The sequence below is a fragment of the Chinchilla lanigera genome, unplaced genomic scaffold, assembly GCF_000276665.1.
Source record: "Chinchilla lanigera isolate Chin_1 unplaced genomic scaffold, ChiLan1.0 scaffold00080, whole genome shotgun sequence".
NCBI classification, from domain to species: domain Eukaryota; kingdom Metazoa; phylum Chordata; class Mammalia; order Rodentia; family Chinchillidae; genus Chinchilla; species Chinchilla lanigera.
In genome coordinates this window covers 773251-791107 of record NW_004955481.1, presented here as the reverse complement: position 1 = coordinate 791107, position 17857 = coordinate 773251, and the positions used below count along the sequence as shown (strand labels likewise).

Below are 17857 nucleotides of genomic sequence, written 5' to 3'. Positions count from 1 at the left end.
ATTTTTTAAAATAAATAGCCATCTCCTCAAAATCTCAGTATGAAGACCATTATACTGACATTAAATGACTCAGAGTAAAGACAATGCTGAACAGACACAAACATCAACCTAGGAGTATGAAAAGCTAACTAGTAATGGCCTCACTTTTGATCTGCACATCTCTTACCCACTTGCTTCCTGTTTGGTGCAGACAACCCCTTCCCAAGAGAAAACAATGGCAGAAAAGCCCTGGTGCCCACAATAACAGAAGTCGTACTTCTGGCCAGCTTTCACACAACAAATACCCAGTAGAGAAGTTAATAAAGCATTTGACTTTGCAAAACCTGTGTCACTTACGCTGAGTGCAAACAGAATCGAAAACTATATACCTATGTCAATTCCTCTTCGAAGTGGAGTCTTGTCAGTGTCCTGGTGACCAATCAGATCTTCCACCCAGTGAATATAGTTGAGTCTCAGAGGAACCGTGGGAATTAGTCTCTCCAAAGGAATATCAATAGAAAGTCCAAAGTCTTCCCTTAAGAGAGTACAAGTCAAAGCTCTGACTGCTTCAGGATCTTTAAAATTAAGACTGAAGGGTAGAGAAAAAAAGAAATTAAAATGTATAAGTTCTACAGCAGCCAGGCAATACCAAATGTCAGTTAACATGCCCTAGAGCTCACACACCAATATTTATTATTTACTTAACTAAACTTAACAAGTGTCTTTTAAAAAATATTTTTAAAAAATATTTTAGTACCTATTAATTTTTTAAAACATTGCGTTTTAATGTGGAACTTTTAAGCATGCCATATTCTGAACATATCTACCTTCCCCATTATCCTGCCTGACCCCATCCCCACCTTTATTTCTTTCTTCTTGTCTAATAATAACCTCCAGGCTCCCAGGGGCCAGGAGTGGTGGCACTTGCTTCTAACCCCCCAGCACTCAGGAGGCCAAGGAAGGAGAAGCGCTGAGTTCCAGGCCAGCTTGGGCTACACAGTGAGTGTAAGACCAGCCTAAATAACACCAAAAAGCCCTGTCTCAATAAGCACACAAACAACAAAAAAATAAATCCCCCTTTCCACTCTCATGTCATCTGTTTTAGAGTCCACATATTAGAAGGAACACGTGATATCTGTCTGAGTCTGGCTTATTTTGCTTAATGTGCTATCTAGTTCATCCATTTTTATGCAAATGACATAATTTCGTACTTCTTTATAGCTAAATAATTCCATTGTGTATATATACTATCCATTCATCTGTTAACAGGCACCTAGGCTGGTTCCATATCTCAGCTACTGTGAATTGTGCTACATTAAACATAGGTATGCAGGTATCCCTATATTATGCTGATTTTATTTCCTATGAGTACAGACTAAAGAGTAGTAGGGCCGGGGATATAGCTCAGTGGCACAAGTGCCTGCCTGCCTGGCAAGCACAAGGTCCTGAGTTCGATTCCCATTACCCAAAAAAAAGGTAAAGAGTGGTATGGTTCGATCAAATGGTAGCTCTAGTTTTAGTTTTTGGGACACTTCCACACTGATTTCTATAGTGGCTCTACTAATATATATTCCCACCAGAAATGCAGAAGAGTTCCTTCTTCCCCTGCACTCTTGCATGTTTTTTTTCTGTATTCTTGATGACAGCCATTCTGACCGGGATGAGATGGAATCTCAATGTAGTTTTGATCTGCATTTCCCTATTGGTTAAAAATGTTGAACATTTTCTGATACACTTATTAGCCATTGTACTTCTTTCAAAGAGTATTCATTTGCCCATGTATTAACCGGACTATTTGATCTTTTTGGTGTTAAGTTTTTGAGCTCCTTATATATTTCTGATATTAATCCTGTAAGAAGAACAGCTGGCAAAAATTTTCTCTCATTGTATAGGTTGCCTCTTCCTTCCTGTTAGTTGTTTCCTTTGCTGAGCACATGCTTTCTAATTTGATGTAGTCCCACCTACTGATTTTTGCTAACACTGTAACTCCTGTGCTGCTGAAGTCCTAGTCAGGAAGTTTGTGCCTTGGGCCTATGGCTTCAAGCATCTCCCTATTTTTTCTTCTATCAGTTTCAAAGTTTCAGTTGTTTTGTTTTCTTTTGTTTTTCAAACAGAATCTCACTGTGTAGTTCAGGCTGGCCTCGAATTCACACCCATTCTCCCACACCAGGATAAAGTTTCAGGTCTTATACTTAGGTCTTTGGTTCATTTTGAATTGATTTTTATACAAGACAAGAGAAAGGGATCTAGTTTTAATCTTCTACATATGGATATCCAGCTTTCCCAACATCATTTGTTAAAGAGCCTATCTTTTCTCCAACACTTGTTTCTGGCTCCTTTGTCAAGAATTAGATGGTTGTGGGGCTGGGGATTTAGCTCAGCGGCAAAGCGCTTGCCTGGCAAGCGCAAGGTCGTGAGTTCAGTTCCCGGTACCGGAGAAAAACCAAAAAAAAGAATTAGATGGTTGTTAGCTGAATGGGTTTATTTTTGACTTCTCTAGCCTATCCCATTGGTCTGCATGTCTATTTTTGCACCAGTACCATGCTATTTTTGTTACTATGGCTTTGTACTGTAATTTGAAATTAGGTATTGTGATGCCTCCAGCCTTGCTCTTTTTCCTTAGGAATTGCTTTGGGTATTTAGTCTAGGTTTTTTGTGTTTCCACATGAATTTTAGGATTTTTCTAGTTCTATGAAGAATGTCATTGGAATTTTGATGGAGATTACACTGTATCTGTGGGCTGCTTTTGGCAACATGGTCATTATGACAATATTAATTCCACTGATCCATGAACAAGGCAGGTCTTTCCATCTTCTAGTGTTTTCTTCAATTTCTCTCTTTAGTGTTCTGCAATTATTGGTACAGGGAATCGAACTCAGGACCTTGTACTTACCAGGTAGGCGCTATGCCGCTGAACTATATCCCTGGCTGTGATTTTCGTTGACTCCTAGAGTTTAAAATGGAATTATTTTCCTGATTTTTTTCTCAACTAGTTCATTAGTGGTGTACAAAAAAAAGTTTTTGTTTTTGTTTTTAACCAGATGTGGTGGTGCATGCCTATAATCCCAGCACTCAGGATGCTGAGGCACAAGGATAGCCAAGTGTCTGAAGACAGCCTGGGCTACATAAAATTGAGCTCAAGGCCAGTCTGAACTATGCAGCAAGATCCTGTCTCCAAAAAGAAAAAGGAAAAAAGTCATCTTTTAGATGCTCATTTTGTCTTTTGACATATACACAGTTATATACAGCAGTCAGCACCGCATATGATAGGGAATATAATTAATTTTCTACTCAAAGCTGGGCGTGGTGGCACATGCCTGTAATCCAATTTTTTGTTAAAAAAAAAAAATACTTTGCTTTCCCTTTCTTTTCTTTAATTTTTTTTTTTTGTCTTTTGTGACAGGATCTTGCTACGCAGTTCAGACTGGACTTGAACTCACTTTGTAGCCCATGCTAGTCTCGAACTTGGAATGATCCTCCAGCCTCAGCCTCCTGAGTGCTGGGATTACAGGCATGTGCCACCACGCCCAGCTGTTTCCCTTTCATCATAAAACGGACATCTGGATTTTTGAGGGGTGGAGGTGGGGGGGTGGTCATGAACAATGCTACAAACATACACGTCTTTATGTAGAAACATGTTTTCATTTCTCTTGGGTAGTCACCTAGAAATGGATCATACCGTATATTTAACTTTTACAGATGTAAGTATTTTGATGTTTAAATGATGCTAAGATGAAAATCTTAAAAGAGAAAATAAATAAGACTTATTTATAAACAGGGTGGTGAGAAGAGAGAACAGAAATTATGGATGGAACTATGAAATGCAGAAAGAGCTTGAAGTTGCTTAGAACACTGGCGACCCACTGTTCGGTCACACAGCTAGGCATCCTCACCTTCCGATCTGTCTCCTCTTCTTTTCGGTTCCCTTCTCAGTTATCAAATGATCGATCACTTGAAAACTTGGTTAAGAATGAAATGTCCATCTAGATGCATAAGTACCAAGATGGAAGGAGCACTGCTACCGCCACTTAGCACTGGAAACTTCAGGTAGGTACCAATGACTCAAGTTCCCTTCAGGACCCACAGTAAAAAGTGTTCTAGCATGGGATATAGGTGACCTGTAGCCTAACGTTGGCTCTGTAACTAGGCAGCCATGGATTTAAGGAAATCACTGCAGTTCTTAAGTCTGTTTTTTTCATCTATAATTTTTTTTTTTTTTTTGAGACAGGGTCTTGCTATGCAGTTGAGGCTGGCCTTGAGCTCACAACGATACTCCTGCCTCAGCCTCCTGAGTGCTGGGATTACAGGTGTGCGCCACCCTGCCCAGCTCTCATCTATAAAATTAAGGGAGTCAATATGAGGATCTTTCTAACTAGAATGGTTGACCAAGGGGAATATTCAAAATTAAACTTCATGAAAGGGCCAGAGAGGTATCTTAGTAAAGCATTTGCCTGGCATGCAACGGTCCCAGGTTCAACCACCAGTAACACGACCACCACCACCCCAAAAAAAGCCAGACAGGATAACTGAACAATAGTAAGTGCTTCTGTTACCTCTCGGTCTTATGCCATGACAAATTTTTTGTTGTTGAGTGACGGTAAGTATCCAGTAACGCTATGGAACACACGCTGAAAACCCAACAACCAGTGGTTGTCAGATAGAACAATCTACTCTTTTCAGAAAGTCTTAAGAGTCAGGCCAGGCAAGGTGGAGCACACCTGTAATGCCAGCACTTGGGAGGCTAAGGATGACGACCACTGTGAGTTTGAGGCCAGCCTGGGCTACACAGCAAGATCACGTTTCAGAAAGAAATACAGTTAAGTGCCCAGAAGCAGTGACACACCACAGCAGTGAGCACACCTAGTGCGAGATATCTTGATTTCTAAATGCTGCTGCCCACCCCAAGGAATTAAGAGTTCCGTGATTAAGGAGCTGTTACTAGGCTGGAACAGGAAAAGCACAAGAGAAGCCCATCAGACTTTATTGTACCAGAAAATGGGACACGCTCAAAAAAGATGGGGGCAAGTCAGAAGTACATTGGAGCCAGCTTAACGGGACTTCCACTGACCAAATCTGGGACAATGTGTCTGAAGCATGCTAACAAGGGATTACAGCCCACAGAATAAAAAAAGTATGAGTCCATACTTTTATAAATAGATAATTAAATTGGGCGGAAGCTTTACAGTAGCTTAATGATAATTAATAAATGTAAAAGTGATGAAGGAGTTAGAAAATTACATTTGACAATCACTATGCTAATTGTTTCTGGTACAAATTATCAGTGGATGCTAAAAATAATGGGTAAAAGTTTGATGAGAAACAGGATTTCATAGCCTCAAAGTATTTTGCTACAAATTATCACTTATGAAGAAGAAATAGGAACTCACAGTTACCACCTTAAGAAATGAAAAAAAATCACACAGACATCACCTCAGTCAAGCAGGTGCCATCACTAACCATGAAGGAAATTCATATTATAGTTCGACAAGGACAAAAAGGGACAGTGAAAATGAGGAAGTAAGACTAAACTGGCTGCAAAACTGAACAAAGTTCAGAAATGAGACAGCAGTGATGGTTATACGATTCTGTCAACACACTAAAAACTAAATTGTACAATTTAAAAGAATGAATCTTACAGTATGTGAATATATCTCAATAAACAAATGAAATGCTGGGTGTGGTGGCACACACCTGTCATACCAGCACTTGGGAGGCTGAGGCAGGAGGATCACCATGGTTCGAGGCCAACCTGGGCTTCTCAGTGAGTTCAAGACCAGCCTAAACTACATGGGGATATGAAAGTATTGGGGTGTGAGGATATGGGACAGGCACTACCAAAAAATAAATGACAAGTGTAGATGAGAATGTGGCAAAATTGAAACCCTTGTACACAGTTGATGGGAATGTAAAACCGGGTAGCTACTGAGGAAAGCAGTAAGACGTTTCCTGCTACTTACAACATGAACGAACCTGGAGGACATTAAGTGAAATAAGCCAGATGCAGAGGACAGATTCTGTATGACCTCACTTGCATGTAGAATCTAAAACAGTTGAATTTGCCAGGCACAGTGATGTAAGCCTTGGGAAGCGAAGGCAGGAGAATCACTTGAGGTCAGCAGTTCACAGGCAGACTGAGCAATGACGTAAGACCGCATCTCATAAATTTAAGTAAAAAGTTTAAAGTTGAATTCACAGAAGTACAGTGTAGAAAGGTGGCTACAGGCAAAAGGGGAGTAGGGTCAGGTGTGATGCATGCCTTTAATCCCAGCACTCGGGAGGCTGAGGCAGGAGGATCTTTGCAAGTTTAAGGCCATCCTGGGCTACAAAGTGAGTTCAAGGCCAGCCTGAACTGCATAGTGAGACTCTGTCTCAAAAAGACAAAAAAAAAATAAAATAAAATAAAAGGGAGGGGAGTAGGGAGATGTTGTCAATAGGTACAAAGTTTCAGTTATAGATGAGCAAATTCCAGAAAGCTAATGTACAGCATAGTAACACTGTATTATATATCTGATACCTGCTAGAGTACATTGTAAGTATTCTCACCACCAAAACAAAAAGGTAACTATGTAGAGAGACATGTTAATTAGTTTGGCTGCAATAATCAGATAACTGTGTACTATAAGTATATTCTGCATGTCAAAACATCACATTGTGTACCTTAAATATACGTAATTTCTATATAAAAATGGGGAATAAAAGAACTGAAACAAGCTCTCAAAGAGAAGTGTGCATACTTATGTCTGTTGCAACATTATTCACAACAGCCATGAGGTGGAAGCAACTTAATGACCATCAGTGGATTAAAAAAAATGTAGTATACATATACAATGGCATTTACCTAGCCTTTCAAAAAGACAGAAATCTGTCATATGCTACAACAGGGACAAACCTGGAGGACATTATGCTGAAAGAAGGGAGTCACAAAAAGTAAAATACTACATGATTCCAATTACATAAGAAATCCAAAGTAGTGAAATTCTTTTCTTTTTTTTTTTATCTTTAATTATGACATAGGGTCTTGCCAAGTCACTAAGTTTCCCAGGCTGGGCTTGGATTCAGCCTTGGCTTGCCATTTACAGGTATATACCCACATGCCTAACTTAACGTAGTCAACGCCTTACAAACAGAAGTCGAACAGTGGTTACTGGGGAGGAAGGGTAGGAAACGGGGGTCGTCTTCAATTGGTAGTTTCCGTTTTTTCAGATGAAAAGGTCCTGGGATCTGGTACATAACAGTGAACGTATAGTTAATGCTACCATACACTGAAAAGTGGTTAAGATGGTAAATTCTGTTGCGGGGGGGATGTTATTGTTGTTTTTGAGACAGGGACTCACTATATAGTCCAGGCTGGCTTTGAACTCACTGTGGAGCCAGGCTGGCCTCAAACTCGCGATGACGACCCTCCTACCTCAGTCTACCAAGTGCTGGGATTGCAGGCATCACCACCACACCCAGCTTATTATGCGTCTCTTACCACACAAAAAAATTAAATGGCCTTAAATTATTATTCTGTGTACTGTACTGATATCCTTTCCAAGTGTTCAACTCTCTGATCCAGAAAACTTACTGAGGAAAATGTCTCTTTTTTTAACTTTACCACCCGTATAGATCAAATAAGCAATTAAAAAGAAAAAAGGTGTGAATAGAAGCTTATCTCTGTATTGACTGCATTTTTTTTTTTTTTTTTTGGTCTTTTTGAAACAGGGTCTCACTATGCAGTTCAGGGTGCCCTTGAGCTCACTTTGTAGCCCAGGCTGGCCTCAAACTCCAAACGATCCTCCTGCCTCAGCCTCCCGAGTGCTGGGATTACAGGCGTGTGCCACCACGCCCGGCTTGACAGCATTCTTATAAAAACAGTATTGAAAGACTTAGTAGGTGTATAACTGAGAAAAAAAATCTGGAAAGGTAAGAACCACCTTTGATTACAAGTGAGTGAATGGGATGGGAAATTTCATACACCTAGTATTTTTATATTTGAATATACATATTTCATATAATGTCATCTTCAGAAAACTTAATACAGAGGAACCCTCTTCACACAAGACTGTGGATGAGCCTAGCCGTTCTCTTTTTACTGAGTGTACAGCATTCTCTTATGTGGATACTGTGATGGCTAACTGTATGTCAACTTGACTGGATTAAGAAATGCGTGGGGGAGCAGGGCGTGGTGGCCCACACCTGCAATCCCAGCACTTAGAAGGCTGAGGCAGGAGGACTGTTGTGAGTTCGAGACCAACCTGGGCTACAAAGTGAGCTCAAGGCCAGCCTGAACTGCATAGCGAGACCCTGCCTCAGAAAAGACAAAAAACAAACAAACAAAGAAATGCGTGGGGGATTAGGAACACACACTTCTGGGTGCACCTGGATGAATCATGGAGGCAGTCACCTGGGTACTGTATGTGATCCCTGGCCCCTTCCTCTCTGGCCCTGCTCCCCTGCCTTACTTCCGAGCTACCCTGAACTAAGCAGCTTTGCTCCCCAGCCCTTCTATGATGTTCCTGCCTTGGAGCCAGCTGACCGTGGAATGCACCCACTGAAACTACGAGCCAAATTAACCCTCTCCTGCAGGCTGTGGGGTGTCAGGTATTTGTCTACCAACAGGAAACCTAACACGGATGTACAGCACCACAGCTTCCATAGGTCTATGGAAAAGGATTATAGCACAGAGTCAAGGGGGATACAAACAGTCTCAAGCGTTTCTATCCAGAGGAGTGTCTTCTACGGTGCTGACAAAGATGAAAGAAATTACAGAAGCTCACCTTGGGAAGAATGTTACCAATGCTGTGGTCACTCTGCCAGTTTACTTTGACAACTCTCAGCATCAGGCAACCAAAGATGCTGGAACCACTGCTAGTCTCAAAGTTCTTAGAATTATCAGTAAGCCAACAGCTGCTGCTATTGCTTATGGCTTAGACAAAAAAGCTGGAGCTGAAAGAAATGTGATTTTTTTTTTTTTTTTTTGAGACAGGGTCTCCCTGTGTAGTACAGGCTGTTATCAAACTCATGGCAATCCCCCTGCCTCAGCCTCCTGAGTGCTGGGATTACAGGCATGTGCCACCATGCCCTGCAAATGTGCTGATTTTTTATTTAGGAGGCGGCACTTTTGATGTGTCAATCTTCAATATTGAAGATGGAATCTTCAAGGTCAAATCTACAGCTGGAGATGCCCACTTGGGTGGAGAACACTTTGACAACCAAATGGTCAACCATTTTATTGTAGAGTTCAAGCGCAAGCATCAGAAGGACATCAGTGAGAATCAGAGAGCTGTCCACTGTATCTGTATTGCATGTGAATGTGCTAAGAAAACCCTCTCTTCCAGCATCTGAGCTAGTACTGACACTGATTCCCTCTATGAAGGATTCCCTCCATTGCTCGCCCTCATTTGAAGGGTTGAATGCTGACCTGTTCCATGGCACTGGACCCTTAGGCTTTCTAAGATAACAAACTTGACAAGTCATAGTTCTGTGACATGGTTCTGGTAGGGGGTTCTACCTGTATTCCCAAGATCCAGATGCTTCCACAAGACTTTGGCATGGAGAAGAACATTAACCCTGATGAGGCTGTTACTTATGGTGCAGCTATTCAGATAGCCATTCTGTCTGGAGACAAGTCTGAAAATGTTCAGGATTTGCTGCTCTTAGATGTTACTCCTCTTTCCCTTGGTACTGAAACTGCTGGTAGAGCTGTGACTGTCCTCATCCAGCGCAATACTACCACTCCTACCAAGCAGACCAGACCTTCCCCACCTACTCTGACAACGACTCTCAGCACCAGGCACCAAAGATGATGGAACAACTGCTAGTCTCAAAATACTTAGAATTATCAGGGAGCCACTAGCTGCTGCTATTGCTTATGGCTGGTGTGCGCATTCAGGTAAATGGAGGTGAGCATGCCATGACCAAGGACAACAACCTGCTTGGCAAGTCTGAACTCACAGGCACACCTCTTGCACCCTGTGGTGTTGCTCAGATTAAGGTCACTTTTGCTACTGATGCCAATGGCATCCTCCACGTCTCTGCTGTAGACAAAAGTACAGGAAAAGAGAACAAGATTAACATCACTCATGACAAAGGTCATCTGAGCCAGGAGGACATGGAACATATGGTCCAGCAGGCAGAGAGGTACAAAGCTGAAGGGACAAGGTGTCCTCCAAGAGTTCACTGGAGTCGTATGCTTTCAGCATAAAAGCAACTGTTGATGGGAAATGTCAGGGCAAGATCAGCGATGAAGATAGAAGATTCTTGACAAGGGTGACGAAATTATCAACTGGCTGGATAAGAATCAGAGTGCAGAGAAGAATCTGAACATCAGCAGAAGGAGCTGGAGAAAGTCTGCAATCTCATCATCACCAAGCTGTGCCAGAGTGCAGGTGGCACGCCCGGAGCGAGGCCTGGGGCTGCCCGTCGGGCAGCACCTCCCTCTGGTCGGGGAGCTCCTCTCTCCAGTGGTGCTTCCTCAGGGCCCATCATGGTGGAACTTGATTAAGCCAACCTCAAGTATAGATTTAGCATTGTTCCACATAATGAAACACTGAAGGACCCAAATTTGTGGTAAACTCTGTGGTAGTTTTTAAAAGTTTAACTGCTATAAAAAGTACTGGAGCTGGGCGTGGTGGTGCACACCTGTAATCCCAGCACTTGGGAGGCTGAGGCAGGAGGATCACTGTGAGTTCAAAGCCAGTCTGGGCTACAAAGTGAGCTCAAGGCCATCCTGAACTGCATAGCGAGACTCTGTCTCAAAAAGACCAAAAAAAAAAAAAAAAAGTAATGGCTCTTCTCAATACTTGAATGTGGAACATGTGCACAGGGAAAAGATAACATGACACTGTATTATAAGTGGAAAATGCAATGTCTTAAAAAAAAAAACTATTTAAAATTGGCACCATTTAGAAAAAAAAAAAAAAAAACTATGTCTCTATACAATACAACCATAAAGATAAGAATAGGGACAAGGGCACAGTAAAGAACACTAGCAAAGTAATTCATCTTTTGAGGTGGAAGAACTGTAACTTTTTTCTTTTCTATATGCAACATTATCATTATAAATGTTAGGAAGGTTACATTTTTGCAATTTTCCCATTAAGGGATCTATATAAAGTCTGCACCATTAAAAAAACAAAAAAACAAAACCTGTTTTTTAAAAAGGAAAATAGGGCCTTGGTTTCAGACTACTTGCTTTCCATGACAGAGGGCCAATTCTGTTGACAACCAACCTAGGACATTTTCAACTGTGACAGCAATCCCCCGAACTGCAGCATTCATCACATAGCTTCATGAGACATTTGGGGACAAGAGAAACAGAAATATTCTTCGCTTTCCTTGGGCTTTTACATGGAATTGTTTATACAAACAGTATATTACTCAAAAATATTTATAAATAATCACCCGAATCACCTGAAAATATAAGACAATAAGCAGAGGTAAGTTTCACTGAAGGAAATGAACTGAAACTTGACGGGAGAGGTGATTCTTAGGCTTTGCTAGGAAAATGAATATTCACTTTTTACTTCTAAGAAAAGGCAGACAGTCATCGAAGTGCTGGAAATCCTTTAGTAGGACAAAGTCTAGCTATTCAACTTTACTAGTTAAGTATCTAGGTCACACTAGCAACCTGGGACATTCAAAATTCTGAACACAGGCAAGATCTTTTTTTACTCTCATTTCTAAGATCACAGGGAGACCAGGGAACTAAAATTAGCTCTCATGTGGAAATCAGCAATTTATTCATTCCATCAGTCTTTGTTGTTTGTTTGACACATCTTGCTTCACAAAATAGCCTACTGTCAACAGGCTGATGTTCCATCTCCTCAGAATGACTCCTGCTCTGCTACTGAAAAATGAAAAATACTGTATTACCAGTATAGATGGATTTTGTTTTCTAGATTTTGTTTTGTTCCTGTTTTTTTGAGACAGGATCTCCCTCCATAGTCCAGGCTGGCCTTGAACTCAATATGTAGCCCAGCCTGGCCTCAAACTCACAGCAATCCTCCTGCCTCAGCCTCCTGAGTGGCTGGGATTACAAATGTGTGCCACCACACCCAACTACAGATGGATTTTGGAAGGATACACTTCTGTAATCTATAGCTGAAATAACAATCATTTTAACACGGAAGAAACTGAATCTATGTAACAATGACAAAGGCCAAAGCCTCCCAACCTCACTAACACTGGTTTCTAGTCACTAGATCATCATTAAGGTGGTAGCACACACCTATAATTCCAGCAGCTGGGAGGCTGAGGCAGGAGGATCACCGTGAGTTTATGGTCAGCCTGGGCTACACAATGAGTCCAGGCCAGTCTGAACTACAGAGCAAGATCTTGCCTCAAAAAAAAAAAAAAAAAAATCCAACTAAAAATGTCATTCCAAATGACCAAACCTGTCAGTACAGGATCTTTGATTTAGAAACAAAATCCATTCAAGCTCAACTCACAGAACTCATGTAAAAACTGTAGATTGTCCCTATGGGCTGGTTACTGTGAAAAAGTATAAGCTAAAATCTAATTGTAAAGTCTGTGATGATTATAATAAAGATAGCCAGGCCTGGTGGTGCACACCTGCAATCCCAGCACTTGGGAGGTTTAGGCAGAAGGATTGCTATGATTTTGAGGTCAGCCTGGACTACATAGTGGGTTCAAGGCCAGCCTGAACTACATAGTGAGACCCTGTCTCAAAATACAAGACAAAAATTAAATATTATTATAGCAGAGAAGTAACAAGTACAAGGAAGAAAACAAAAAGAGAAATCACATCAGCAATACTCACCCCCTTAATTATACTACACTTAATTACAACATGAGCACCATCAGCGAAGTGTCTACAACACATAAGTCACTAGACATTATGGCTACCCTTAAAACCACCATCCAAACTACATCCTTGTAACTCTTGGTGTGTACGGCAGGGATGGAGGGAATTGAGGACTGGACCCAGGGTCTCCGCAAGGAATTACATTCCCAGCCCATATTTTATTTTAAATTTTGAGATAGGGTCTCACTAAGTCACCTGGGCTGGGATCAAGTTTGTGATCCTCCTTCCTCAGCCTCCCCAGAGAGCTAGGATTACAGGTGCCTGTCAACACATCCGAGCTGCTTAGCCAGGAGTAGAGGCACACGCCTGTAATCCCAGCACTCAGGAGGCTGTGATAGGAGGACTGCTGTGAATGTGAGTCCAGCCTATGCTACAAAGTGAGCTCAAGGCCAGCCTGAATTGCATAGTGAAACCCTGTCTCAGAAAGAAAAAAAATAAAAGTCCAGCTTAACCCTCTTTTTAGGTAAGGCACTTAGTCTCAACAAAACTTAAAAAATTCTCTAAAATCTCATAGTTGATAAGTGGTGCCCTCAAGACCACTACTTAGGACGACAGACTTGAAAGCACCTCTTTTTTTCCACAACAACCCCTGCTTCCCTGAAGAGAGCGCTTAAGAGCTAAACAAATGAATGCCACTCCAGCCAGCTCAGGACTAATGTGCATGATATTTCTTCTCCATCATTAATTCAGTTGATATTTCGGGGCTACTTCTTTCACATATTACAGAGTTCAATACCAAGCCATTATAAAAAGGAAGAACACACCTAGAATCCCAGCTACTTAGGAGACTAAGGCAGGAAGCTGAAGCAGGATTGCAAATCTAAAGCCAGCCTGAGTTATATAGTGAGATGTTGTCTTGAACCAAACAAAGAAACAAACAAAAAATGGAAACTCGCTGATCATTCATAGTACTGTGAGATAGTCACATTATAATAAACAGAAGCCAAGACTGCGAAAGGAAGGAAAAGTCACCTGTCTCACCTAACCAATTTATACTCCCTCTAGGAGGTATCCTTCTGAGTAGAGTGACAGGAATTGTTCCACTATTAATGTGCACATTCAAAGGGGTTCTGCTGCATAGACTTAGGATTTTTGCCAAATGTCACTCTGCACCAGACAACTGGTGGTCTCTTCTTGCCCTGATACCATACTAATTACTCTAACTTAACACATTTAATTATATATCTGGGAAGGTTTATACCCTTAACACTTCTCCTCATCCCATTACTCTTTTATTAAATTGAAGAATATTTGCTTTGTCAACTGTGGTGGCACATGCCTGTAATCCTAGCACTCAGAGGCTGAGGCAAGAGGATCTCCTCGAATTTGAGGCCAGCATAGACTATGTAGTAACTTCAAGGCCAGTATGAACTATGGAGTGAGACCTTGTCTCAAGGGGGAAAAAATACTAATCAACAAACAAAAAGATTATTTGCTTTAAACATTTTTTCCTTGAACTTTAGAAACGTCACTTTATCTTCTGAAAACCTTATATGTCACTAGGAGAAAAGACATTTTAACAATATTGAGCCTTCCAATTCAGTAAACAGTATGTCCTTTGAGATGGTCCTGCCCTCATCCCCAGCCCCCTGTTATTTGACCTACACAGATCTTTGTGAATTTCTTGCTAAATGTATGCCTGTTACTCTGTGCTATTATGGATGAGATTTTTTTATTCTGACTTTTAGTTACTTTTTTTTTTAGTACTGGGAATCTAACTCAGGACCTTGCACTTGCCAGGCAGGCACTTGTGCCAATGAGCTTTATCTCCAGCTGCTAGTTACATTCATTGTCATGTATTTTATATTTTTAAAATGTTAACTGTACATTTTAGTCAGAAATCTTGTTATTTATTTTTTAATGATTCTCAAGTGTTATTCAGGTAGGTAATAATCAAACCATCTATAAAAAAGTATGTTTTTATCTAGTTTTAATAGTTTTACTAATTTTAATAGTTATACTAGTTTTAATAAATAAGGGAAAATAGGCTCTGACCCAGAAAGATTTCCAGTTCAGTCATTTCTCAACATAATATGCATATGAAAGTGGTTTGAAAAAATATGTAATCTTGTTCATTGGTTTAAAAAGTTCAAAATTATCATTAAAGCTAACATTGTTTAGACTTCTACCTATAGCACTCAATCTCTTCCAAGTCAACGTGTCTTTAAAGTAAAGTTCTGCCACGTGTAGTGGGGAGGCTGAGGCGGGAGGGGATCCCCACCAGTTACAGGCCAGCCTAGACTGCATCGCAAGACCCTGTCTCAAAAAAAAAAAACTAAAACAAAACAAACAAAAAACCTTAGATAAAAGTAGAGTTCCAAATTATAGGTTAAAGATTGTACACTTTTTCCTCAAGATCACACACAAAATATTTGTATCTAGTTGTCCTTCTAGTATGCATGGATCCTCTGAAGGTCCCCAAGGTGTTAGCTCTGTTAATTTCTGTGTACTTTGGTAGAAAAAAAAAGAAAATGTCTCCAAATTACGTAGAGCACTTATTTACGCTTTAGTTTTGTAGGGACTGGACTGAGGTGCTCCTACCTGCCACTCTACCAGAGCTGCATCATAGCCCTTTTTTATTTTTATTTTGAGACACAGCCTCTAAGTTGCTGGCATTACAGGTGTGCACCACCATGCCAGACATTCAATCGCCTGTTCAAAAATGTTTCTCTTGTATTTTTCAAAACCTAAGAGTCTTCATTTTTAAAATATTCGTTGAAAAGAAGTGTAATCAATGTAAAAACTAGACTGACTTTCCAATTTGATGTTTTTTTCCTTCACATTATCTGATTTAGGGGGGAAATCTCATTTACATTTTTCTCATCATTTTTCTGTAATTCTCTCTTAGGTGTGTGCTACAGACTGAATGTATCCCCTAAAATTTATGTGCTGGGAACTTAATACCCAAGGCAACAGAGTCAGGAAGTAGGGCCTAAAGGAGGGGGCATTAACATCCCTGAGGGCTCTACTACTGAATGAAATAAGGCGATGTAAAAAGACTTGGGGAATGGTTTAACCCCCTCCCAGCTTTCCTTCACATGTCAGGACAAGGCAAGAAGGCCCTCAATCATCAAATGGGGTGTGATGGTGCACACCTACAGTCCCAGCACTCAGAGACTGAGGCAAGAGAATAGCCATGAGCTCCAGGTAAGCCTGGGCTACATAGTAAGTTCAAGGCCAGCCTGAACTACACAGCAAGACTCCATTCCAAAAAAACAAAACAAAACAAAACAAAAGGGCCCTCATCAGATGGCAGGACAGGGCGCTTCCCAGCCTCTAGTACTGTAAGTAGTAAATTTCTTTGAGACAGGGTCTCACTATGCAGTTCAGGCTGGCCTTGAACTCACTATGTAGCTCAGACTGGCCTCAAACTTGCGATGATCCTCCTGCCTCAGCTTCCCGAGGGCTGGGATTACAGGCATGCACCATGCCCAGCCTATGATTAAGTATTTTCTGTGTAACTGTGAAGACACAACTCCCCCCACACTATGTCCTTAAGATAAATTCCAAACTCCTTAGTGAGCCTTGTAAAGTATGGCAAGGACAGTCCTCCTCAGCCTCATCTTCTATCTTTACTCCCTAAGCATGACCAACTTTTCAGTTCCCCTGCTGCTCCCCGCACTTGAACACTCATCCCTCTATTTACCCAACTCCTATTTTTCTTGAGAACACAATCAAGATAGCATTTCTGCGTCAAATCATCCTCTAAATCCCAAAACTGGGATTGTATCTCCCTCCTGTATGATTCTACTGCACAGAGCTCAGATTCTACCACACTGAAAGTTAACTGTTTATGTATTTGTCTAACTTCCCCTCTTGTATATAAACTCAGATGTGGTAGTAACTACTACTACTTTCTAGTTTATTATAGCTTTCCTAGAACAGAGCAAACTGTGGCTACTCAATAGACTTTGGTTAAATAATTAAGTTCCACAGTAGGTACAGAGAGGAGAGAAAAACAAACTTGTATCTTCCCTACAGCTACTAGGAAAAATAAACATTCACATATATATAATGCTACAGTTTGGATCTGTAATGTACCCCAAAGGCCTATGCTAAAACTCAGCCCCCAGATTGATGCTATTGGAAGGAGGAGCCTAGTGGGAGGTTTTAGGCCAGGGAGGGAGGGGTGCCCTTGATGGGGATTATAGGAAGCCCCTCAACCCCTTCCTCTCTTGCTTCCAGTGGCCATGAGGTGAGCTGCTTTGCCCCATTCAAGTGCTCCCAACCACAATGCACTCCCTCACCACAGGCCCAAAACTGGAAGAGAGCCACCATGGACGACAACCTCCAAAATCAGGAGCCAAAGTAAACCTTTCCTCTTTACAAGCTGATTTATCTCATATATCTGTTGCAGTAACACAACATTAAGAACAATGGCAGGACTGTTATAAACATAGAAATGGCAACTTGGCAATTCAGTCTGCTTAGGGAGACTGAACACAAAGTAAAGTATCAAATGATTCCTTTGAAAATGTAAAGAAAATATTATAATTCTCACTTAAATATAATTTTAATTTCTATTTCCACATACATTTTTAAATGTACTTAACACATCAACATAATAAATAGGACAAGCATGCACATATGGGCTGTATTCAATTTTTTTTACTGAGTACAGATACTGTATATGAAGCAAGGCCTGCAGATGCCCCATGAGTAACTAAAAGCAGAAAAAACTTGGCATCTTTGTCTTCATTTTATATCTGCCTCCTTTCTGGATTTAAAAATGAGTCCAATCCCTGTTCAACTCTGCAGATGGGCAGGTAAATGATTATATTTATGGAGGGTCTAAAAACTGGTAACACAAGTTCTACTAGCTCTATCTCATTCCCTGACTGCCAACTTTTATAACGTCCTGTTCCAGACTCCCAAAAGTGGCACCTAGAAGTCTCCAGTCATTGTTCTAAAATTATTATTTTTCTATCTCACAGCAAAATAAACACATACTTTAAAAAAATATGCCTTTAGACCATCACTAGTCACCAAGTTTTAGATCACACAGAAGATATTCCTAGTCTCTGCAGCATTCTAGGAAGAATATAGGATAAGAAATAACTTGGACATTAG

The 17857-nt window shown here is 40.8% G+C and overlaps 1 protein-coding gene and 1 pseudogene across 2 annotated transcripts in view; one reads left to right on the top strand and one right to left on the bottom strand.

The window, feature by feature from the left end:
- The window catches only part of Mettl16 (methyltransferase like 16), a 74270-nt gene that overhangs the window by 45192 nt on the left and 11221 nt on the right, over positions 1 to 17857 (bottom strand). For both annotated transcript variants that reach the window (XM_005402584.1, XM_005402583.2), the window contains exon 3: positions 369 to 568. In XM_005402584.1, the coding sequence (XP_005402641.1) occupies positions 369 to 568 (200 nt within the window). The remainder of the gene's footprint in view (positions 1 to 368; positions 569 to 17857) is intronic.
- LOC102025686 lies at positions 8324 to 10465 on the top strand (annotated as a pseudogene).